The sequence below is a fragment of the Euprymna scolopes genome, chromosome 2, assembly GCF_053919585.1.
Source record: "Euprymna scolopes isolate OS-2025 chromosome 2, ASM5391958v1, whole genome shotgun sequence".
NCBI classification, from domain to species: domain Eukaryota; kingdom Metazoa; phylum Mollusca; class Cephalopoda; order Sepiida; family Sepiolidae; genus Euprymna; species Euprymna scolopes.
Genome location: NC_136483.1, coordinates 139022123 through 139048552, shown reverse-complemented (window position 1 = coordinate 139048552; position 26430 = coordinate 139022123). Strand labels below are relative to the sequence as shown.

Here is a 26430-nt window from a genome sequence, read left to right as displayed (position 1 = left end):
AACATTTAGGTGCGAGATTCCCTTAGTACGGCCCTTTAGTCTTTAGAAAAATATTTTTTCCCCCTGATATGACAAATGTTAACAGATGTTGATTCCGGTGGCTGTTTTTCTCGTGCAAATCCATGAATGGATAGAAAAAAAGCCAAAATAAAAAAATCTGCAAGTTTTTACATCCAAACTACTTTGTAAATTACTTAATTATGACTTCTTTTTTTTAAATAATTACTATTAAATAAATATTTATAAAAAAAAATGGATCTGAAAAAGGCCAAATTTGAAAAAAAAAAAAAAAAAAAAAAAAAGCCAAACAGAAATTTTGAAGGCCAAACTGCTTTAAAAATGCCAAATTCGCGAAATTTGGCTTTAAAAAAGCCAGCTTGACAACCCTGGGTCAAGGTCCAACAAATAAAATCAGAACAACGCACTTTCGTAAACAAGGAGGAGATAATTATGAAAGAAAACATAAAAGAAAGGTATTCCCTCCCTTCCCCTCGCTACAACTCTTTCCTAACGTTTCATGCGTGTGTTTTGATCAAATCATAAATGAACCGCAGTAGTTGTTCATTTTCTTTCCAGGACGGCGTCTGAATAACAACTACCATTTTACAGAACATCGAACAACAAAAGTTTTAATTTTTTTTTTAATCCCGATGGCAACGCCGAATGAATGCGAAGATCCAGCAGTGACCAATTTCAGAAGATATTTACGGATTAAAACCGTGCATCCCAACCCGGACTACGGTAAAGTTGTGGTTTAATTTAAATATTCACTTCAGCCTGCCAGCTTTATCCGAAATTGTAAAATGGTGTTAATCCCCCATTATTTAACTCTTTCGAATAAAAGGGCATTTTTAAGGCAATATTCTCTGTTGGGTGCACTCACTGGCACTGCCACTACTGCACTGCATGGTACTTGCAGAATTACTTTTTATTTATTTATTTCAGATTATCAAGTTAAATTCAATTTTCACAGTATTTTTTTGTTTATAAAATTGCGAGGTGTTTTGTTTTGAAAAATAAGTTAAAAGAAACCCATACCTATTAAACTTAAACTGATAAACTTCAAAACTAAAAGAGTATCTCTACTTTTTTGTCGCGTTTATTCAAAGGGGTTAGGTTCTACCTTGACACCGGTGACAGACCCACCTTTCCCCGAACTCAGAGTGAGCCTTGTCGGACCCCATCTTTACACTATAAATACGTAAAAATTGAATTTAACCTGAAATTACTATTTAAAAAATAGCGCGGTACCATAAATGCACGAGCACCGAATAACGTTATTTCAGCACGGTCCGTATTCTACATACGTACCGGATTTACCATCTTTAATGTGTTAAGTTATATAAAATGTGAATTTGTAATATATTTAAATTTTGTTCAATTTCCATTTATAAAAAGCAAACGACTATTAGACTATTAAATTTATTTCGTGCGCGCACGTTTTGACCTACGTGTGACTGTGAGATGATGGCAGTCACTGCACGGCACGACGGGCCATTGAAGTATAATTCTGTTTGGTTTTAGAAGATATTTACGGATTACTTGACTTGACAGTATTTTCAATTATAGTCGCAATTTTTTTTTTTTTTTTTTTTTAACAATTGCTTGGAGTTGCGTTTTCTTAAAAAAAAAAAAAAGTCGAGAAAATGTGGCTGCAATTAGGGTCTGTTTTTCTGGGGGTTTTTAGTCTGAAACTTTGAAGTGGGGCAAATGTGTATTTCAGCGGCGTAAATTATTTGGACAAAAATTTATAGAAATTTATTTTTATATAAAACATTAAGGCTGAAATAAAACCTGAATAATTTTTATTATTTTCAATATTTTTTTACTTGACTAAATGTACAACATTTAAATCATGATTTTCTCTAGTTCAGATGGGTGCAGTAAATAAACTTTTAACTCGAAATGACCCTTACTGTACTAATGTATAACATAAGACACAGAAAAGAAACACTTATAATGCGTACACGGCTTTATTTTCTCATATAACCACAATACGCTCTCAAGGGATTTTACCACAAAATGTAGTCTTTACGCGACTATTATAAGAAAATCGTTTTGGCTGAGGTACACGAGAGCCCCCCCCCCCCCCGTGAAATACACATCGACTCCGATGTTGTATGCAGAGCGCGTTTGAGGGAACGTTCATTATTCTGAAAAGAAAAGAATTTTGGTGGGGGGGGGCTTTTTTTTTTTTTTTTTTTTCCAGGTAAATTTTTACGACGTGTCCCAGCGTATTAAAAACATCCCAACCTCCCCATGTTAAGAACGGCTTTCGGAATAAACCCCTCCCCCACCTCGAAAGCCGTTCTTAACATAGGGAGGTTGAGTGTTTATTCCTAAAGCCGTTCTTAACATGGGGTGGTTGGGGATGTTTATACTACACTGAGGCAGGTCGTAAAAATATACGTTTTTTTTTGTTTTTTTTTAATTATTATTTTGGCTTGAACTTTGCACTTTTCGGATTATTTTATGTTTTTTTTTTTGTTGTTTTTTTTGTTTTTTTCCAGGGATCATAGTTATAGGTAATTATTAACAGGGAAATTGATGCAAGTCCAGATTAGCACTTGTGGCGATAAACAAAAACTTTTATCGTGTACCTACCTGTCACTGAATGTTGGTGTTTTTTATTGAAAAACAGTCAAATTTTATTTGGTGCTGGTGAGTGCACTTTTTTTTTTTTTAATAGAATTTAATTAAAGTTTTACGATATGTTTTTATTAAATTCTTAGGTAAAAGTACAGAATAGGTACACAACACCCTCCTGTCCCCATATTAAGAATCTCTGGCCAAAAAAAAAAAAAAACAACAAAATAATCCAAAAAGTGCCAAGTTTAAGCCAAGATGAAAAAAAATAAGGCTACACCCGCCAAATTTTTTTTCCTTTTCAAAATAATAAATGCTCCCTCAAACACGCTGCATTAGCAGTGTCAGAAATTGTCAGTAAAAATTTGTGGTAAACACTGGAATATTTAGACTTACTGTCTTTCGAAGCTTATAACTTGAAAAATCTAATTCAAACCCTAATTTTTTTTTTTTTAATTAAAGGAGCAAAGACCAAAATTTAAAAAAAAAAAATAACAGGTTTAATAGCAAATTATGCAATATTTGTTTTTTTTTTTTTTTTTTTTAAATCGGTTTTCTTTAAAAAACGTTTAAAGAAAATCAACAAAATTTTACTTCCTTCGATTATAAAATATATATATATATATATAAATTCAAAAAAAATCACTTACCTATAAAAACTACTATTCGATGAGTAGGTCAATTGTTCATTGTTAAGAATTTATACTTATATTCCATGTCCTTTTTAAATAAAATACTTTTTTAAACAAGGATTAAAAAAAAAAATGCGAACTCACATTTTTTTTTTTTTTAATGTTCAAATAAAGGGAGACAAGTCTGATTTTTATTTGCCTTTATATTCCGGTTCCTTAAAGGGACATAATTAATGTCTTTTTAATGCATGCTGTAAACCAAAATTAGTATTTTGGCCCTCCGTAGCTAAAAACTGAACATATTCACTTATAAGTTTTTACCGTTAAACAAAAAAAACAGTTGACCGATTTTTTTTAAATTTTTTTTTTTATTCTCTTAATACAATGAGTTTTTGATTGATATGTTTTAATACTTTATCGACTGAATTTTTTTTTTAATATCTAAAAAAAGAAAATATTGAATGAAATAGAAAAAATCGTCATAAGCGTCCCATATTTACTTGATATTCTAAGCATAACATAAGCTTCTACTTAAAAAAAAAAAAAAAAAAAAAAAAAAAAAATCAACGTGTTTTTTTAATAAAAAAAGGTTTTAAACTTTGGACTTTACAAGTAAATTTCTAAAAAACACTTTTTTTGTTTTAAATTAGAATATTTTATTGATCTTTTATCTTCAATTTGTGATATATAAAACTTTGGTACATAAATTAATTATTTAAATTTTAATAGACACTTCAAAATGGGGAGGGGGTTGAATTTAAAAAAAAAAAAAAACGTTTGTCTAAAATATTATATTCGGTATATTAGAAAGAGCATAACATTTCACATTGACCCTGAAAACATCGTAAAAATTGAACCAATAGAAAAATTTTGATATATTTTTAAAGTTTAAAAATTGAAAAAAATTTCACTCGTAAAATTCAATTGATTTCATACGTAAAAAAAAAAATGGCTGCATGAAGGTGCGCCAGCACTTTGTAAACACTGTTTTTTAAAAAATAAAAAATAATATTTCTATTTTTCAAACAACTTTAATAGTTTATTTTGGAAGTATAGTCCATACAGAAAATGAACAACCCACTTTAAAAAGAGAAATTACGAGTTTTTTTATATTTTATTTGCAGTTTTCTGTTAGGGGTGTCAAAAACTCCCCCAAAATTCTGATACACCTAAAGCTGCTGCAACTTTTTTTTTTTTTTTTAATTAAAAAGTAAATGTTATGGTGAGTTTTTTTTTTTTTTTTTTTTTTTTTCAAATTAGCCTTTAAACCTTAAAAAATACAAAGAATGAAACTCTTTAATAAAACAAGGATGAAACTTTTAAAGATGCGACTTTTTTGTTTGTTTTTTTTTTGTTTGTTTTTACAGTGACAAAGCTTAAATATTAATAGCACGAATATCTAGTTTTTAACATTTCAGAAAATGAAAATGCAGTGATGGTTGTAGAGGAATTGTAAACGCAGCTGTGCAAGTTTCACTGTTTTCTTGCACAATAATACTGTCAGCCTGAGAAAACGGTGACGTCATATCTACTCTTTCATCAACTTTGTTTCTTGTGATTCATCAGGTTCAGCTCTTTTCTGGCCCGTAACTGGAATGTTTCTTCTTTTTTTTTTTTTTTTTTTTTTTTTTTTTTTAACATAAGCGCTATGTATACTTCAGCAATAACGTATTCAATAAGTCCCAGGTTTAACAGCTTTTATGCAAAAATCAATTTCATTCACCAACATAATCTCATTCTAGGGTGATACACCGATTCCAATGCTCCTCTAACAATTTGATGCTATTTTCTTTTTCTACACAGAATTGTTTCTGTCACTTTTTCATTGGATCCAAATCTTTTCCCCTGGAGCATTTTGAGTTGTGCAAACAGCCAGTAGTTACAGGGAAGCTATATATGGAAAATAATTTGGGTATGGAATGGAAACAATTTGAAGTGCAACTGTTAAAGTTATCAATGAGTATCGGTTTGTTAATAGTTATCTCCCTTGAACCAGATATCCCTTGTTCTGAGGAATTAGTTATTTACTCTTAGTTCCTTTTCCCTGTTAATTCCTGTAATGTGTAGAGGACTAGGATATATATATCCTAATCCCGTTAAAAAAGAAAATAATGAAACTAATGGAATGAAGGAAACAAAAACTCAATTGCTGGATAAAATAAACGTGTCGTTTATTTACTGTTGAAAAATGAATGTTTTAGGTATAACACATGTTCATGTCCGTGTTCGGGTGTAACCATCGTTTGTTGTGGGACTGGTAGTGTAGAAAGAAAAGGAAATGTGTGTTCATCTCACGTTTGGGTCACTATCGTTTGTTCGCGCGTGGGAAGAGAAGTGAGTAATGTAGTGGAAATGAGAATGATGGTCCAGCGTGTAGACAAAGACAAAGGATAGAGGGTTGACATCAGTTAAACTGTGCGCCATGTTAGGTCAGCTACGTGGAGGTGTTCTCTGGCACAAGTTGTAGATAGAGAGAGAGAGAAAGAAAGTCAATCCAGGTTATGGAGATAGAAAGCATATAAAGTGTACGTACTGTTTGTTAGCTTTTTGCTAATAAGTGGTGTGAGGCGCGCATGTGCTGAAACAGCAGCGAATGGTCCGTAGACCACTCACCTCGGAAGGCAAGTTGGAAAAGAAAGAAGCTGCTTATTGCTCTTGCTTTTATAGTTGTTTCCGGTGGTCTTTTGCGCATGTGTGGATTTCCTTTGAAAGGGGAAATGACGTTGTCCATGTGTGCGTACGTGTGCGCGTATGAGTACATGTGTGTACGTTAGCGTATATGTGTGTATACACATGAATGTGAGTGTATATACGTGAACATGAATATATGTATGTGTGTGGACATGCGCGTGTATGTATATGACAAGTAATATAGCTTGAGATGTGAATGCATGTTTTTGTGTGAGACTAGAAAAGGCTCGCGCAAATGGTACTACATTTTACCTTTCTCTCACTCTCAAATGATCACCTCATGCATGTGTTAAGGAAAAATATGTCTGTTTTTGTAGCAGTCAATGTTTACACATCGACGTCCAAAATAAAAATACGTAAATGCACACACATCGTCTGCGTATACACTATCCTGAATAAAAATAATTATATTTTGGACCAATCAAAACTTTCTGAATTTATTTGAAATGGTCTTTCTGGGAGACACCTAAATCCTTTAAAAAGCCAGATTTTTCTTCAATAAAGTAGTGGAACCTAGTTGACCAGAGTCTATGGATCAGTTTCGCTGAGTGTATCTCTTTAGGTGCTAATCTCTGCAACATTTCTCCACTCAAGTGCACATAAACGTTAGTGAACACGGACACACAATGACGCCTTGGATCCCTTAATGTTTGCTCATTTAAAAGAATCCATCAATTGAAATATTCCCAATTTTTATCACTGAACTATTTTTATAATATAAGAACATTGACTCTTATAAACAACTTTCAATGGATTATAATTTATTCAAATGAGCAGAGAATTTTGAATACGATTTACCTGATCCCTGAAACTCACGACTCTTAATCGATTTAGAATTCTTCAAAATCTCAGATAATGTTTTTAGAAGAACTCTAAAAATATTCACGAACATTGTTTTTCCTATTGTTGTAAACTTCCATTTTAAACATATATGAAATATCACACCCAGATCAAAACACAAAAATAAAACCCTCTCCAAATTTTGGAAACCTTAAACTTTTATTGAGTTATCTGGAATATCAAATTCACTTAAACCAAGGTCTGATTTAAGAATTAAAGGTTATGGGCCAAGGAGGCACCTCAAACATAAGCCATGTGGAACTTTATTTCAGACATCTTGAATTTTCAGTCGTAATAGGTTTTGTCATTTTATAACATGCAATGGTAATGGAAACAAAACTTAGTTATTGCGTTCTGCTGAATGGTACAACTTATGCTGTCTGGAAAGTACAGAGTAAAATGGCAATAATTAAAGATAGCTTGTGGAGTATTGTGAACAAAACAAAGGTTGTTCCCTATAAAGGGATGGATAAACTTCACATGCAAAATATTTATCAAAGAGGGATTGTGTTTTAGCAATGACTGTGCTCTGAGTGGAACCATCACTTTTGATTTAATTTTTATATCTAATTGGTGATTCTGATAATCCTGCAGTCGTGTGGAAAAAATTGGTTGAAGGAATGCACTGCCTTCTGACATCTTTAACTCTTCTGCTACCTTACACAATTTAAAATTTATCATTGGTCAAAACGAGTTTGTCGATTTTTCTTTATTTTTTCTTTGTTTTCCTCGACTACTGCCAAAATTGATTGACCTGAGTATTCAGTATCACTTGTATCTGTATAACCACATATAAAATAAACATAACACCTCTTGACCATTGTTTCTGATGGAATAAAGTCTGATAACACTTATAAAGTGATTGTTTTGCTTGAACAGTATATTTCCCATCAGAAAGCAATGTCTAATTAACACACAGAATTCAGAGTGTTCCATTGTTTTGAAAAGTTGGCAAGGTGTTCTCCGATTCTCTTGAGCATCTACAGTGTCGTGCCATCAGATATAGACTACATATTCCTGCCACAACCCTGTCGCCTCTGGAGTATATGATTTGCTTGGATTAGATCTGCTGTCTACTTGCCAAAATGTAACAGTTGCTTCTGTTGCCTACAGATTATTTCATGGTTCTTGCCCCACTGCAATGCTTAAATATTGCCCTGTGCTGCAGCTGAACAGACCAAACCTGTAATGATATACATTCACATTTGACCCACTGCATAATCGCACTGGTGTTTGCTCAGAGATATACTGGCGATCTTCTTTTGTATTGTATTCTGCAGTCCTGAACCTGCTGCCTCAGAATTGTGTGAATGAACATGTACCACTGTCACATTTTTGGAGTTCTGTATTGACTATCATGATGCTTCTAAGTTTTTTTTTAATTAGCTAGGTAGCCTTTGTCTATTGCTAATGGTTTTATGACCATGGCTTAATAAAGGGGGGGGGGAGTAGCACCATATATCTGTCAGGCTCAAGATTTATCGAGTGGTACAAGCTAACATACTCACCTTAATCTTAAACAATTTTGTACATGGTCCAAAAATTTGTTACTTTTCTTCTATAAACTTAGTCTGCAAAATGAGTTCCCAACCTTTTGGATTTAAGATTTAAACTACGAATAAATGTTTTGTTTCTTTTTATTGCAGATGGTGCGATGGAATTCCTTAAAGAAATGGCGGAAGATGTTGGATTGCCATACCAAATTATTGAAGTAAATTGAATTCATCATTTATTTACATCATCCTTTTCGACCCTATCATAATATTTTTCATCATTCAACTGACAATAGATTCATCGCATTAACCCTTGTCTGCAAGTGATTATTAACCTTGATTATATATTAAAATTTTGAAAAAAGTTTTTTCTTGCTTTTTAGCAGAAAAAATCTCATGTTCAATTGTAGAATAGGGGCTGTTGAAATATTTCGATTATCAACTTATAACCACTTCATTTTTACTCTCGATAAAATACTTGGGTCTAACGTTGCTCTCGTAGGAAAAAGTTGTATAACCAAGGCTTGAGTCTAGTCTACCCTACTATTTAATTCCTAGTTGGAGGGAGGATATATAGATTTTAGCAAACTATTATGGCTGCTTTATCAGGTTTCATGTGTGGTGCAAACACACAAATTAAGCACGTGCATGCAGCACACAAACGATGTTGCCCAATTGATTTAGAATCATAGAGGTCACTTCCTTTTGACAATTTGTTTCCCTCTCTTCTTTCTCTTTTTTGATCCTGACACGCAACCAAGATGATGCCTTTTTTTTCTCAGTTGTTCTCCCACATACGCATAAAGAACAATTTTCTGCCTGTATACCTGTGCAAATATGAATCCTAATGAAACGACTTATATGCAAAAACTGTCTTATAACCATGTAAATCAATGGATTGTAACGAACAATTGATTATCTTGCAACAATGACTAATGAACTTTTCAGAAAATGTTCCTAATCACACGTGTACACACACACACACACATACACACATACTCTTATATAGCAAAGTATGGTGATAAACTAAGGCATGAATGTTTTTTCATTGTTCATAATAAATGTTCTGTTTTGTATGCATATAATTCAATCCTATGTTGTCTTATTTTAATGTCAGAGTTGAGCAAATGCATACTTATCCTCTATAAGATTCATAAAGAAAGAAAAAGAAGAAAAAAAAATTTGTTTTAGGATTACTGCTTTACTTTCTCTATAAATATAAATGAAATCTTCCCTCTCACCACGGCCCTCTCCCACCCCGTCTGCCACAATCACCGGAAACCCGAAAGCAAAGAGTCAATGAATGGAAAGCCTTCAAATGCGCTGGTGGTGTCTCTTGAATAAGAAGAAAAAAGTTTAATGAATATTTCAACACGTGATAACTTCCCACCGATTTTTTTTTTTTTTTTTTTTTTTTTTTTTTTTTTTTTTTGTGTGCTACATTCTTATTATAATTCTTTTGTTGGAGGTGTCTCTTGGATAAGAAGAAAGAAGTTTAATACCTTTAAATGGAAATTACAGTAATGTATTCCATTTTCATTTCATTCGTAAATATGGGAGGGGAATTTATCTTCAAATACCTTTTAATAAGTAAATATTAATAAGTCCTTTGAACCTTTTTTTTTAAAGGAGAATAGACAAAGCATTGTGGATGCGTTATCGGCAGCTCTTGTTACTCTCGCTTCTCCTTATTTGTCTCTCAGTCCTCATTTCCAATGAGTGATTTTTCTGACAAAGGGTGAAGAAAAAAACTGTTTTCCAGGTCGGCAGTACTTTGTGAACAGTAGCCTGAGATGTCGGAAATTTTCTGTTTCTATGTTTATGCTTGTAGACATGTCACTAGTAAGGGTGCTGGAGGTAAACGTTTCATCTGGGCTGACATTATCCGCCTAATAGTCAGGGTCCCAAACATTGGATTAACCACTAAGGAGGCTGTCCTATCAGCAGGTGCAAAGTACTGTGGCTGCTGTATTGCCATCTGGTGAATGGATTTTGGACCATGCAGTAGTTTCTGGTGGGGCCTTTCGATGCCATACTAGTGGGTAATTGTTACGGCTTTACCTTATGTGCTACAAAAAAAAAATTCCTGTCTTTTTTTCTCTTAGTTTCCCTCTCTGTCCTGCTCTAACCAAGTCTGTCGACCTGTTCCACAAATTCCAAATCCTCAACATGAAATATCTCCAGAAAAAAAACACGAATAAACCTAGAACCCCATCCTCCAACATAGACCCCTACTACCATGTCTCCTTCTCCAACATCAGGGGTCTATGTTCCAACCTTCCAGAGGTTGAAACTCAATTACAGGAGACAAAACCAGACATATCCTTCTTAGATGAATTCATAATAAAAGGATACTTTAACAACATCTAAATCTGACCCCCAAGATTTGCCATGGTATATGTGCCTACATTAAAGATGGCTTTCTGTGTGGTAGAGATATCTCCAGTGAAGACCCTAATTTACCTTATATGTGCTCCCGGGTTGCACTTGCTTACACCACTGCATTTATATTTGCCCTCTATCGCCCCCACAACAGCGGGGTTACTATCTTTAAAAGTATATCTGAGAAAATTGACCACATCCTGTCTGCTCATCCTTCAGCTAACATCCACATTTGTGGTGACTTTAATATCCACAATGTGGAATGGTTGACCCACTCAAACAAGACAGATGATGAGGGGAGGTTCTGTTATGATTTCGCCATTGCCTATGACCTCGCCCAGATTGTTCACAAACCCACCCGTGTGCCCGATACTTCCGGTCAGTACGCCAGCCTTCTAGCCCTTTTTCTCACAACTTTCTCTGAGCTATGTTCATGTTTCGTTCTATCTCCTCTAGGATCTTCCGACCACTCGGTTGTATCAGTTAAGATAAAAATGAAATGTAATAAGTCTTCAGACGTACCTCTCCACTGTACTGCATATCGATACTTTATGGCTGACTGGGATAGCTTCCGTGCATTTATATCTGACCTATCCCTGCATTCCATGTTTAAAAAGAATGTGTCCTCTATAGTATCAGACCTGACTGAATGGTTACTTGTAGGCATAGACCAATTCATACCATCCAAAAAATTCCAACAAAAACCTTACAGCCAACCATGGTTCTCCCCAGAATGTGCTGCTGCCATTGCACACAGAAATCACTTTTCCATAGCTACCAACGTAATAGATGCACTGAGACTAAAGCTGCTTTCAGGACTGCCAGCAACCACTGTAAATAAAAAATGCAAGAGAGCTATATGCTCGGTCTGTTAAATCCAAAGTAGCTGAGCAGCGGCTTGGTTCCCACCAGTTTTGGCAAATAGCAAACAGGATCCTGAGCAGAAGCGTGCATTGCGGTCATCTCGTCAGCATCAGACAAGGCCAAACTATTTGCCAAGAACTTTGCAGCTAATTCTACCCTATGCAACTAAGGCCATTATCTCCCCGTATTTCCTCCTATAACAGACAACACGCTATGCAACATACAAATATCTGTGCGTGAGATCGCCAAGCTAATCAAGAACCTTGATTCCAGTAAAGCAACTGGCCATGACGGCATTCCAATTATAGTGCTGAAAAAGCTCCAACCAGAACTTACCCTCATACTTACAATCTGTTTAGCATTGCCTTAAGAAGTGCTTCCCAACACCTTGGAAAACCTCATCAGTATGCCCTGTATTTAAGAATTCAGGTGATAAGTCATCTCCCTCTCAGTACAGACAAATAAGTCTCTTGTGTGTCATGAGTAAGTTGCTGAAATCCATATTAAATAAAGAAGTAGTCAACCACCTCAGCAGAAATAACCTTACTGACATGCAATATGGTTTCCATTCTGCCAGATCTACAGCAGATGTGCTAACAGTTATATCTCATAGGATTAGTGAATCTCTTAACAAAGGCTTCCTTTCTAGGGCAATTGCTCTTGACATATCATAGGCCTTCGATAAGGTATGGCATAAGGACCTACTTCACAAGATTTCCAGCTACGGTATAACTGGAAATGTTTTCTCAATCATTAAATCATTTCTCTCTGATAGGCTCATAAGGTTGATGGGCAGAAATCAGAGGCCCAGAGTATTAATGCTGGAGTTCCTCAGGGGTCCATCCTGGGCCCAACTCTCTTCCTGATCTACATCAATGATCTCCCAAAACACATACTTAAATCATTCGTTGACATCTATGCTGATGACATAACCATCTATGGAAACACATCTAAGGCCGTAAATGACAAAGTTCTCTCTTCTCTGATCTTGAGCATGTGGTACAGTGGGGGAAGAGGTGGCTGGTTACTTTTAATGCATCTAAAACCAAGCTCCTATCCTTACATCATCAACACTCTGATCCCCATCTGGCATCAATTGAAATGAATGGCTCTTGTCTAGGGGAAGCTCCATGTTTTGATAAGCTTCTGGACTTGACCTTTACTCCTGACCTGAAATGGAACACGTACATCAAATCTGTTGCCAGGGACGCTGGGAAAATGATTTTATTGGCCTGGAATGGATAAGATAAGATAATAGTGCAAGGAATGTCTCAACTGTCAGAAATCCAACGTTACGAGACATACAAGATCTCCAGTTGAGCCATTCAATCTACCTTTGAGTCAATTTGAAACTGTGCATCTTGACATAGTGGGTCCTCTTAATCGAGTAACTCCTAAAAATTCCATGTTTCCATCATCTGCCAGATATATTCTTACATGTATATATTCTTACACGTTGGGTTGACATTACAGCAGAAACAGTTGCAATATCCTTTCTAAATATTTGGGTCTCTAGATTTGGAGTGCCTCTCTATCTATTAACCGATAGAGAAGCACAGTTCGAAAGTGAACTTTTTAGTCAACTCTCTAAACTTTTAGGATTCCATCATTTGCGTATGACGAGTTACCACCCTCAATCAAACGGTATAATCAAGCGTGTACACCGTACATTAGTCGGCTATTGTTGCTCGAAAACAAAACTGGATTGATGCATTGCCTATTATTCTGCTAAGTATGAGAAATATGCAAAATGAGGATAATTATTCACCATCTGTAGCAATAACTGGAAAATCCTTACTTGACCAATGATTGATAATGAATCTTCAGATGTTTCTTATCCAAAAATTAACATTTTAGCAGAAGAAATGCAGAAGTTAGACCTCAAACTATTATCTGAAGGCTGAATTCACTTTCAGTTATATATCCCAGCTGTTCTAAGAACCTGGACTTGTGGATACGAGTCGACGGAGTTCGTCGTCCACTTGAAACTCCTTACACGGGTCCTTATAAAGTTCTTCAAAGATATCCAAAATATTTTACTATAAAACTAAGTTCTGGTAAGAGTGATACAGTTTCAGTGGATCGTCTGAAGCCAGTATATATCAAATCTTTTGAAAATAGACATCCTGAATCAAAGAAATCTGCGAAAGTTCCTGATGAATCAAATGTCACTGAACAGGAAATTTCATCTACTGAAAATTCTACAGCAGAATCATTTGAAAATGATGCCAACGATTTATCTAGTACGCCTACAGAAGAAGCTGACCAGTAAAAATCAGTAGATCTTCCCCAAGATTAAAAAACTACGACAAAATCAGGCAGAAGAGTAGTTTTCTCCAGAAACGACGACTACCATTACTTTTAACAATATAATATCTCCAATGCTGAGATGGGAGGTATTGTGGCGTCGTATTTCTAATATTTTTATTAAATATAAACTAAAAATAAAAATGTATATATAAATGATAATAAACTTTAAAGAATAAAAAGAAAAAAATAGAATAAAACTTTTTTTCTGATTGGTCTAAAACTTTTGGTTATTTGGAGCCGCCATAAAAAAGGAAATAAAAGAACTGCCATTTGATAGCATAGCTAGAAAGCAATCGACTGTTTTGGAAAGTAGATTAGCATCGTCACCCCACCCGCCTTCCGAGTGGCTATACTCTGGTAAGTTGGCCCGTTATATCCTACATTTTTTTTTTTTTTGGATTTAATTTTTCAAGTTGGATCCAATTTTGTGGTGCGTTAGTTTATTAACGATGAAGATACAGAACAGTAAAGAATGGATTTCTACATAACACCATTGTTCCAGCGTGGTTCGTGTTCTGCAGAAGTGCCGAAGTCTGTTAAGGTCCTTTCCTGATCCTGCTGAACTTGAAGAAAGAATCTGATCAACTTTAATCATCCTTCTAGTATAAGGGAGTACCTGAACAGATAAAAACCAAGTGTATTAAGTTTTGTAGGCCTATCTAATCTCTTGAAAGTATTCACAAAACCTACATTTCTAGGTATCACCCGTCATCAGCACAGATCAACCATCAACAAAGATCAAACTTACAACTACACTATCTACAGTCTAGCATTTTACCAATGAGCCAGGTTTTATGCATAGTTTTTATTGCCTTTAAATATAAGATCTGTTTTGTTTTTTTTATTAATAATATATAAGCAGTTTCATTATATATCACTAAAAAAGGAAATAACATGGACATGTTTATAACTTCGAAACTATTTATCTGATCAATCTGAAATTTTGCATGGTGATTATTGTCATCAAAGAGCATCAGGTACATATCAAATTTGCAAAAATTGGAAATTGAAAATCTATCAAAATTTCAACCTTGTCTGAACGTGCCATGGTTAAGATCATATAATATACGAGACTTCATTGGCTACAGTATGAACCGAGTAGTGCATCTCTTTGAACAGAATCAGTTATCACCTTTTCACCGACTTTGACCTGGACGCCCCCAAATTAAGTCAGTTCTAAGTTAAGCCATGGCTGATATTTGGATCAAGTTTGGTAATGATTAGTCATAGCATGTGGAAACTAAGCTGTACACAAAACAAAACAATGATAAATCTTCTAAAAAAATTCAACCAAAAACATAACCCCTTTTACAGAGATAAAAAGTGTTAGAGAAACATTTGTTGATCAGCTCACATTTAGCATGATAATAAGTACATGATATGTATCCTAAGTATAGATTGCTATCTTAGATAGCGTCTAGTTTTGAATATCAGCTTTTATTAAATTGGTTATATGAACAAAGTCCTGGGGAACAACTTGGCTCTTTATGTTTAGCAGTATTTGAGTGTCATTGTCCTAGATATTAGTTCTTTTATGTTTTTTTTTTGTTGTTTTTTTTGCCTCACACAGCAGATGATAAACAACAAACGTGACTTGAAAACGCTTATCAAATTAATGTTTTGCCATGATTTGCTCTAGAAATGATTCTTAGGAAAGTCAAGACATATATTTTAAAATAGCATTAATTTCCTTTAAAATATTCAAAATGGCCACCATGCAGCATTATAACAACAAAAAAATTTTTCACAATGATTTTTTTTTTTTTTTTTTTTTTAATCCCAAACAAGGCATATTGCCATTTGGATCATAAGGAGTTACTATTGGGGATTGTATCTAACAAGGTAATGGGGAATTGAGCAGCGAGATGTTTGTTCACATTACATTTAAACTTCTGACGGTTAGTACAGTTAGAGAAGTAGAAAACAGGCATGGAATTCCAAAGCTTAGTAGTCTGAGGGAAAAAATTATTCGAGTAAGTTTTCTAGCATTTAGGAACCTCAACAGTGCAAGGGGGGGGTATTTTGCTGGTAGTCGGGTAGGCATGTCCAACAGGGAAACAAGTGCTAGGAGTTCATCACCGCACATTCCATTTAAAGTACTTGTAAAACAGGCACAGAAATACAACATTGCAGTGATGGGACAAAGGTTGGAGCTTGTCTAACAGTGCGAGGAGAATATGATAGATTTGAGATTCAGTTTTTGGACCTTGTCTATAAATGAGACTAGTGGTACATCCACCAGCCCAGATGTGACAACAGAACTCCATACATGGGTGAATTATTTGAATTATGGCTTTATAAAAATATACGATACGCTCTGGTGTGAGTAATCTTCTAGCATGGTATAGGGAGCTCAGCTTCTTTGTAGCAGCCTTGACAATGTTCTCAATCTAATAGAAGATACTATTCATACAAGCAGCAGCACCTCTGTTTAGCCTGTCAGGTAATAAGATCAGGGAAGATAAAAGAAAATAAAAACTTAATTTTTTAGATGGGTTCTTGTGTATATAAGCTGGGCAAACTTGAGTCCTTGTACCGGAAAAATATCCAGTAAATAAAACGTTGTTTAGTAAATCGTTGTTTTTTTTTTTTTTTTTTTTTTTTTTTTTTTTTTGCATTTCGATACACCAAACATGGATATAAATATCACTAGAACATTTGCTGGGTCATAAGCTTCATTTCGGTACCTTACTTGCCTGGGTGGATTGCCTGTAGGCTGAGATAAATCGCGTCACACACACACACACACACACACACACACACACACACAGACATTAGGAAAATTTATAATAAGATGTGGCATCAAGTTGCATATGCAGGGAATAGTGACTATAACAACAAATTGGAAAGAACAAGGAATCGAGTTTTTGGCAGCCAGAAGAGAGCATGGACATTAAGAGTTGGTGTTGTGAATTACAGTTTAAGTTAAAAGGAGTTTGTATGAATTGCAGCATTGGTGAAAAGGAGTTCTGAATTTTTTTTTTTTTTTTTTTTCATTTATGTTCAATGTATTTATTCCAATTCATGTTACCTGTGAATGTTAAGGGGAACAGTTTGAAGGATGAGCTCTCCGGTAAGGTGTTATTTGCTATAACAATCAGTGTTTGAGGTTTTATGTAGTTGTTAAAGTAAAGAAGATTAGTCCACTTATCGTAGTATTAAATGTTATCATTCATTTACAGCCCCATTCCGCTGGCTGACAAGTTTCTTGGATTCAGGGTTAACGTTTTGATTAATAATGAGCATGATTTCTTTTTTTTAATTTGTCAGTTCAGAAAATAAAATATCTGATACAACTATTATCTATAATATAAATCTCACATGTCTGTTTAAATGTATGTATGTATGCATGTCTGTTTAAAACTTTCGACAGAGGCAATAGATTTTCACAAGATCCATATCATTTTGAAGATCGACCCTTTGGATGACAAATATCGAAAAATTGGCTAAAAACATTCATTCCTTCACCTTCAACTGGGCACGTTTTTACAGGAAGGAGTCACTTTTTTTGCCGGTATTTTCGAAAGTTATCCCCTTCTTTTCGATTGACTAAGCTTAATTTAAACATACCTCGCTTTCGGTTTGGCAATGGGCGCAACAGCAAAGACGTCAGTTTTTTGGGGGTTTTTCTCGTATTCTTTTCCTCCTTTTTTTTTTCTCAAGACACACCTCCAAACACCCAGGTGACGTCGGGCACCCAGGTTAGTTAGAAATATATGCAAACTGAAAAAAAGAAAAATTACAGGATGTTTATTGAATAACTAGACATATTACCAGGATTGCAGAATCGGAGGTTTTGGAAGGAGTCAAAGTAGGAGCTAGTCGGACTCGTAAGAAGAGAATGCTATGAGTCAGAACCATATTTTTTTATTTCTGAAAAATCAACCTACTGAATATTGGAAAACTTTAAAATGAGAAATCCCTATTTACTTGTCTCTATATGTGGCCATAGTTAAGCACAGGATCGGTTTTTAAAGTGGGGAGGTGGTAATCCAGGTCCCTAAAAGATAGGCACTCTAAATTAGGATAAACATAAAAATTGCTTCAGTCCGGGAGAAACCCTTCACTTATCAAATGCAGAAAAGATGAAGTGTTGTATCAGAACAGATATTAAACTTTGATCCTAACCAAAAGGCTAAATAATTTTGAATAAAGTAAAGTTAAATCGTATCTCCTGATTCCGCAACCCTGCATTTCACCCAGGTGCCATAAATTGAAGTCATGCGATCCTCTTCAACTGCTGCAAAATTTGTTGTCGTGTAACAAGCATAGAAATGTCTTTTCGTTATCGGGTTTGTTTTTTTATACAGTTTCAACATGAACTATTTTCTTATGAATTGTAAACATGTGCCATGCTGCATGTTTATTGCATTGCATAGTTGCAATGCATGCAAACGACAGGCCAGCAATGATAGAAATCTATTATAATAAAGTTGTATCCCTGTCTGTCTGTTTGTTCACAGTTTGATTAATATATACAAAAGGTACACCGTTTTACAAATTAATTTTCATACTGAAAACGAACTTTTGTACACTTTTAATCCTGCATGATTTTTCTGTATATTCTGTTTATTCAAGAAAATCTATTCTAATAATTATCTCTATATTATTAATGTTTATTAGTCGTCAAATTATTTTAATTCTGTTTAGAAATATTATTTAAAGTGATTTAATTTTTTATTTATTTTTAATTATTATCCAACATCCGCTGTGTTTAAAACCAGAAGTAACCTTTATTTAAGTTTTAAAAAAAAATAAAATAAAAAACAATTTAATAACTCTTACAGAAATGAAGATAGATGCGTTTTATGCTTCCATAAATGTGGTCTACTTTCAGGTAACAAGTTAAGATATTCGGTGTATTTTAAGTAGTATGTGACTAAACTCTCTGCCTGCCAATATGTTTTGACCTGGCAACATTGGGTATTTAACTCGTATTTAATAGCTAGTACTTAATTAAGACAGGAGAGACCCCCCAAGAAATGGGCTGATGTCTTTGAAATAGCAATGTCTTCTTAGATATGACATGTCATACTGTGATTGTGAGCTGCTTAAGTCATAGAAAAATTTATATCCCTCCAAATATGGGGCACCCTAAGCAGTAAGTGTTTTTTATATCCATAGATAAGTAGTATAAATACTTCAATAAGTGTTGTTGTGGGGATCAGTCGTCCGGAGACAATCGACCCAACAACTAACAAGTTAGACATAGGCAAAAAGGCAAAGAAGAATGACAGACACAGGTTGTTTAGTTAAAGACGAGGGTTCGCCTTTTATTTGCAAAGGAAATGAAAAATCGTATGACCTGGATGCTGGTTGTCCAGAAGATCACACGTCACTGGAGGCTAAGGTCTGGAGGGTTGGAACAGGTATTCTAGACGGTCTCTCGCTGGGTCTGGACAATTGGCTGGCTGTCAGGGCAATCCGGAATGGTCTGTGGACACTGAGAACGTGGGATCAGTGTTAATGGAATGGATGACACTGAGAGTGTAAGGGTCAGTGTTAAGGAACGAATGGTCAGTAGGGAGCCAGGTGCATGTAAGGTCACAGATCGGAGGATCGAGGTCGCAGGCTGGAGGAGCAAGGTTGCTGAAAAGCTGCAGGAGGAACTGGAAGGCGCAGGAGGGAGCTGGAGGCACCAAGGGTTGGAAAGGCTGCAGGAATGAGCAGCAAGCCACTGGAGTGAGCTGGAAGGCCTGCAGGAGTGAGCAGGAAGGCGCTGGAGCCAGGAAGTGAAGTTTGCTGCTGGTGGGTCTCAGGAGGCAAGCAGTAGTGAATCGCATTAGTAGAAAAACTTATTAGCCCTGATAAAGGCTGTTTGAACTGCTACTGAGACGGCTGCTGCTGGAATCCTTCACTGGTGGATTCGGTCGACGTGACTGGTAGCATAAGTCATTGCTTTGAGAGCTTCCTCCTACTTCCCCGGCAGAGTCTGGCGCCCAGCCAAAACTGTTCTGGTTGGGCCGAGGCTGGCTGTATTCATTTGCCAGCATGATGTTAGAGTTATTGCTCCCAATAAGACAAACAAACGACTTTAATTAATTCCAGGGCAAAATTTATGCAATCAAAAGTAGCTAGGGAGTTTGTTGATTCCATTTAAATTAACCTTGTCTAAAAAGTAAAAAGTCAATTGCCTGAATTATTGACGTTTTATTTTATATATTTGAATTTCGACGTGCGTAGATTTTAAATGATACCTCTTTTATCATAAATTGATTTCATTAATGAGGAAAAATTAAAATAAAATGGTGAGGTACACTCCGGCTTGAACAGAGTAGTTGAGTGTTCTACCACTAAACTATACTTCTAGATTATAATGAATCTGTTTTTGTTTTTTTTTAAGAAATGATTTGCTGAAATTTTATTATCTCCCTTTGCCAGTGTAACAAAATATTTCTTTATAAAAATTATTCTTTATTATCTGTAAGAGAGAAAAGCTATTTTTAAGATTGGATTATTTTTCGATACTTATCAGATGAATTTCTGTACAAAGCATACCTAAAAACACTGCCAGACATAAATTAGCTTTGTGTGAAATTTGTAAAATTGTTTTGGTACCTATAAGAAAAGAACTTACATACACACAAAGTAACTTTTATATAATAGATTTTTTTAGGCATTAAATGGGTTAATATAAAAAATTTTAAGCATCAGTTATATTATTGATTTTAATACTAATATAATAATATAAAACCTTATTTTGTAAAAAAAATATATTCGGATCATTTTATGAATTAATATTTTAGCATTTTATTACACATTTTGTAATTTTTTAAATTTTAGTAAGTATTTAAAAATATAGTTTCTAAGAACAAAAAACTCATTAAATCTTAAAACCTAGATTAATTTAAAAATAAAAGCAGGTCTGGAGTTAAAAGCCCAGGAGTAGCAACCCTGCACAGAACTGTTAACATTTCAATCAGTTGGTATGCTTCAGTTGCCATCGGTGTGGTTCGGGAATAAAAACCTTGTTAGAAAACTGAGGCATTTCTACCTTGAATTTTTGTTTTGAAATTCAAATTATTCCAGTTCTGAGACATTCATAAAATGAGGTTTGATTTACATATATATTTATATTACATACAGTGCTTCAAGCAAACTATGTCATCTTCTTTAAACGCATATGGTTCTTTTCTTTTCTTTGCTTTTAGCTTTCTGCAAATCATCCGGTGTTCATAATGACATTGGAAGGTGAAGATCCATCCCTTCCCTCAATTATGCTCAACTCTCACACAGATGTTGTACCAGTTTTTGCAGTAAGTATATTTCTACATTAAATTCTATCATCACATGGTGGAGATGAGTATATAAGCAACTGTGTCTAACAGTTGTATATATAAACGTTCATGTGTTTACGTGGCTATTGAATGTATATAAAATGTATATATTTATGAGTGCATTTATGAACGTCTAGTATTGTTTGTACATGTCAATATATTCACAAATACAGTTCAACAGACACATAACATTTACAACAAAAAGGGATAGATAACAGTCCTCTAGGGATTTACATCAGCCAATCAGAAAACAAACCTGGTCTGTCTTTGGTTTTGTTTGACGGAAAACCTGCAAAGAAGATTCATCCCAATGAATCAACAAATCTCGGGTTTTCTTTTCAGCAACTTTATTACAGATGTTTCCCTCATTGGAAAGCTGCACACTCATTCCACATTTCTTACATTTGATAGGCCCCCACCCCTCGCTCCCCCGGGTGCTATGAGCCATTACAACTGGTTGGCTTGACTCTGTTTCATTCAAGCTCTAACCACTAACTTACTAAAACCATACATATACAAAAACATCTCCCTTCTAATGACGTCATCAAGTCGTATTACTCATGACCATCAGCTGATGTTTGTCGCGTATACTAGTTTATCTAGTTAACATTCGTGCTTGTGTTAGTTATGAAAGCTAACATTCCTTTTCATTTCTAACATGAATATTTTTATCCTAAAAAATACCTTTCGCTTTGATACATTCTTTCTAACATTCTATGTCATAACATTAATAATGATTCTATTAATAATCGTCCAACCCGAACAAACTACGTGTCAACGGACATATAAATTTACAACAAAAAGGGACTGATCACAGTTCTCTGGGGATTTACATGAGCCAATAGGCAAACATACCTGGTCCATCTTTGGTTTTTATTTGCTGGAAAGCTATAAAGAAGATTTATCTCAAAGAACCAGCAAGTTTCGGGTTTGTCTTTTCAGCAACTTTAATTGGTATGTTTCCCCATTGGAAAATGGCTCGCTCATTCTACGACCTTACATTTGATAGGCGTTGGATCCCTTGCTCTCCTGAGTGCTCCAGTCTATTACGACTGGTCGGCTAGACTCTCTCTCTCTCTCTCTCTCTCTCTGTCTTCAAGCTTTAATCACTAACTGACTAAAACCCTAGTTATGCAGGAACATGTTCCTTCTAATGATGTCATCAACATGTATCACTCATGACCATCGGCTGATGTCCGTCACGTATACTTGTTTATCTAGCTAACATTCCTGTTTGCGTTTGTTATGAAAATTAACATTTCTTTTCATTTCTAACATGAATATTTATATCCTAAAAAACACCTTTCGCTTTGATACATTCTTTCTAACATTCTATTTTATAACATCAATAACGATCATAATAATAATCATTCAGCTTATTCGGCGTCGCCTGGACCAACTATGGAACACAGAAAGAGTAAGCCATACAAGATAATAAGAGTGTTTGGTTTGTCCGGCATGCATATACTATAGAAAAAGAAATGAGTTTCTGAGTTCCATCACATTATGAAAATTTTTAAAAACAAAATTACTTGTCACGTCGAAAATTGTACTATATCCAAAAATTATGAAAATTCAAGTAGAACAACTGCTATTGTGTTTTTAGTAAAAAAAAAAAAAAAAAAAAAAATATCTACCGCTATGAATATTGCACGCCATGAACAAGTAGTTTAAAATATTTATTCCAAGTTATGTCCCCTATAAGTGAACTTTTCACCATCTACTTTATAACGTCTAAATTACTTTTAACTATAAATAACTTTCTACTTGATGAATTTTCTTAATTTTTGGATATATTAATATTTTGGAAATGAAATGATGTAATATTGTTTTTGCTTAAAACGACCTATTTAAAAAAAAAACTACATATTATCTATATACCTTTTTTCTTTTATCATTATGCTATATATGAATTAATCGACATTTATTTCTGAAACCATGTTTTAAATTTATTTTACATATACTAACACAAAATACATGCTAAAATATCCTTTAGTGCTGGAATTGAGTTATGTTTTTAAAAAATATTCTGTTTATATTGTTTTGATTAACCATAATTTATAATTAAGCAGACAAGTCATCTGTCTTTTAACTATCTATATATTTCTCTGAACCCCTCTCACTAAATGTTGGTTCAACCATTCTAATATAGTGCTTCCCAACCATCGTGCTGTCGTGCATTAGTGTGCCATTGAATGATTTACTGGTGTGCTGCAAAAAGTTGTTGGTAGAAAAACGTTTTCATTTCATTATAAGCAGAGTTGTTTGTATCAATAAATACAAACTCACACATTATTACTGACATGATATGGATGCTCAAATGATAAAGAGAAAACAAAATGTTATATAAACCGTTTGCTTAAATCATTAGATGTTATCAATTTTCCATAACAATAAACGTTGGTTATGCTTTTTATCATCTAGCTCATTTACAATATTAACAGATTCTTTGTAGGTATTTCTTGTCTAAAACGTCTTCGTTCTGTCTTATCAGACTATGGATACCCACTGAAGGGTGCCTGCACGTGAAATTATTGTGGCAGGAATTGCATAATCTCCAACCACACCTCCCATGAGTTGGCACTGTTTTAATTCCAGTTACAAGTATATATAAAGTTCAGAACAGCTGGAAACAATGCTGAGATGAGGAGAGTGCACATACAGCACCTAGTGTTCCTAAATGGTTACCCATTTGATACTAGCCAGGCTCATCATTGATTAACTTTGGTGATCTTGCAAGAATAGGTGTGTCAACATGATTGTTCCATATATCTTAGAGGTGTTGTAAATTAAGGTTTTAATTTGAGAAATAAAAAAAAAAACATGATTGAATATTTGGTAAAAATCCTCTTTGATTTATTATTTTGTTCAATGCTAGATTCAATTCATCCTTTATTATGGACAAATTTCTAAAAAGAAAAAGTGATGACAGTAATAATTTTATAACTTTATTTAAAAAAAAAAAAAAAAAAAAAAAAGAAGTTTACCGGTTGTATAGTGATGATGATTTGAAAATTGGATTTCACTGGATTGGAGATATACACATTCATTCTCCTCTGTGTGTTATATGCAACCAAAGGTTGTCTAATAAAGCAATGATTTCAAGTTAAATGAAGACAAAGAATATTAACTTCTAACCTCAACCTAGCCTTTAAACTATCTTATTGCAAAAGGGCTTTATGAGTAGAAAAATTTTTTTTTTTTTGGTGATGCGTGTCATGAGAATTTCAAGAGTTCAATAGTGTTCCGCCATGTAACATATCTTGATAGTCGAGCATTTAGAGAAAGCATGACTATTTTTTTAAGCGTAGTAATCTTGATGTATTAATACATTTATATCAGCGATTGTAGAGAACCAAGGCTGGACAGCAAAATGCACCATAAGAAGACATGAAAAGTAACCATCAGGCAAGACCATAAACAGAGGCTAATAGATACAATCAATCCCTATAATTGTGATCACTGGAAACTTAGTATAGAGGCAGTCAAACAGTGCCAAAACTTTTGCCTAAGGGAATATAGATAATAAACCTCGATAGTGAGTGAATCTAAATTACCTATGTCTGTCTGCACGTATATGTAAATTAAATGGCAACATAATAAATTTATTTACTTCTATATAAGAACTAGTGGGGGTACCCAGCATTGCCTGGGTGTAGAGAGAATGGGGTCCTAAAAAAATGTTTTGAACAAGATTTTTAAAAATTAACCAACTCCCTAAAAAGATGCAAATAGCGGCGAGTACCCACGTGAGCGAAAAAAAAAAAAAATAGACACAGTAGCCAGGCTTGAATCTGTCATGTGTAGGAGAAAAAGAAGGTGAAAAAGCCAACTGCTTAACCTCTGTGTCCACCACAACAAATGACATCGGCAGCATTCGAAATAAGGCTAGTCTGTAAAAAAACTGCCCAGTTGATGATGAAAGAATTAATGTTTTTGGCCAATTTTTGGATATTTGTCGGCCGAGAGAACGAGCTTTCTAACGATACCAATTTTGTCAGTGTTGGTCGCATGTGTTGAAAGTTTTAGCAAGATATACAAACATACATACATTCACACACACACTAACTAACAGACAGGTGAGATTTATATTATAGACAATTAACCTATGTACTATGCAACATATGTGATAAAAGGGGAGCGTGGATTTAAGTAACAAATAGACGTAGGGGTATGAAAGGAAATTTACGACAAAAGCCAATAAATGTTTATCTTTGCAACACATTACCAAAAAGGGGATAAAAGGGAATTTACGGGTAAGTAAATCCAAGTATTTATCGCACATGTGACACGGATAAAAAAAACAAATAAAAACATGAGGACGAACCCAGTAAAAATGCAAGAACAAAACGAATACAAACACCTGTGATAATATTTTAAAATTAACTTTATTATAACAATTTAAACCATGGTAGGGAGGGGAGAGGGGAATGAGATTAAGTAAAATAAAAATAAAACAAACTACGAGGGTGTGGAAGGGATATCTCATTCTAATATCAAAAGAAAGGCAATGCCGACAAGAAATATATCGATACAAAAAAATACATCAGTTCAAACAAAATGGCAAAATGAACTCTTTGTCTTGATATACGAGAGAGATATTCACAAAGACGACTTACTGATTTTATTTTTCTTTTCTATTTTCTTTTGTTTCAAGCAGTTGGTTAAAATAAATGTCTTTAATATCTGTCTTTTTGTTAGTTCGTAATTTGAATTGTAACGTTCGCCATTTATCACTATTGACATCACCTCCTTCTGCTGTTGATATGGGATTTTCCTTTTCGACATGGGCTCCTACTTTCCTTGTGTTCCAGAGGTTTTCCTTTCATTTTGTTTCGGGTGGATTAAAACACATATTCATAAAGTTCGCCGTTTATCGCTGCCAACGTTACTTCCTTTCACTGGTGATATGGAGTTTTCCCAGGCATTATTTCTTTACTTTCATTGGTGATGGGGGTGGGGGTCTTGACATTGGTGTATTCTCTGTTGTTTGGTGGAGTGGAAAATTTTCCACCTCTGCTCGGCGCGGATGTCTTCCTGTACCAAAATGTCTCTTTTCCTCTTTTTCCCCTTTCTCTCTCTCTCTCTCTCTCTCTCTCTCTCTCTTCTCTATTCATTTCTTACCCCTCTCTTCTTTCTTTGTTGCTTAGCAACTAGCAGGGGTCGGAAAATGGTCATTGACCGGGTCATCTGCCAGCTTGCTAGCTCCTGTGCTAAACATCTTTCTCACCTCTGTCTTTCTCCTATACTGTCTCTTTCTCTCTCTCTTTTTAGGGTTAGCCTCCCCCTCTTTCTTCCATACTGGCTCTCTCTCTCTCTCTCTCTCTCTCTCTGTCTCTCTCTCTTTCCTTCCAT

At 34.6% G+C, this 26430-nt stretch overlaps 1 protein-coding gene across 1 annotated transcript in view; it reads left to right on the top strand.

Moving 5' to 3' along the window:
• Nucleotides 1-405: 405 nt before the first annotated feature.
• Nucleotides 406-26430, top strand: part of LOC145296517 (aminoacylase-1-like) — a gene marked incomplete in the record, with an annotated part of 68277 nt that continues 42252 nt past the window's right edge. Inside the window, 3 exon segments of the mRNA XM_080142539.1 lie at nucleotides 406-741; nucleotides 8396-8460; nucleotides 20950-21054. Coding sequence (XP_079998665.1) covers nucleotides 651-741; nucleotides 8396-8460; nucleotides 20950-21054 — 261 coding nt within the window.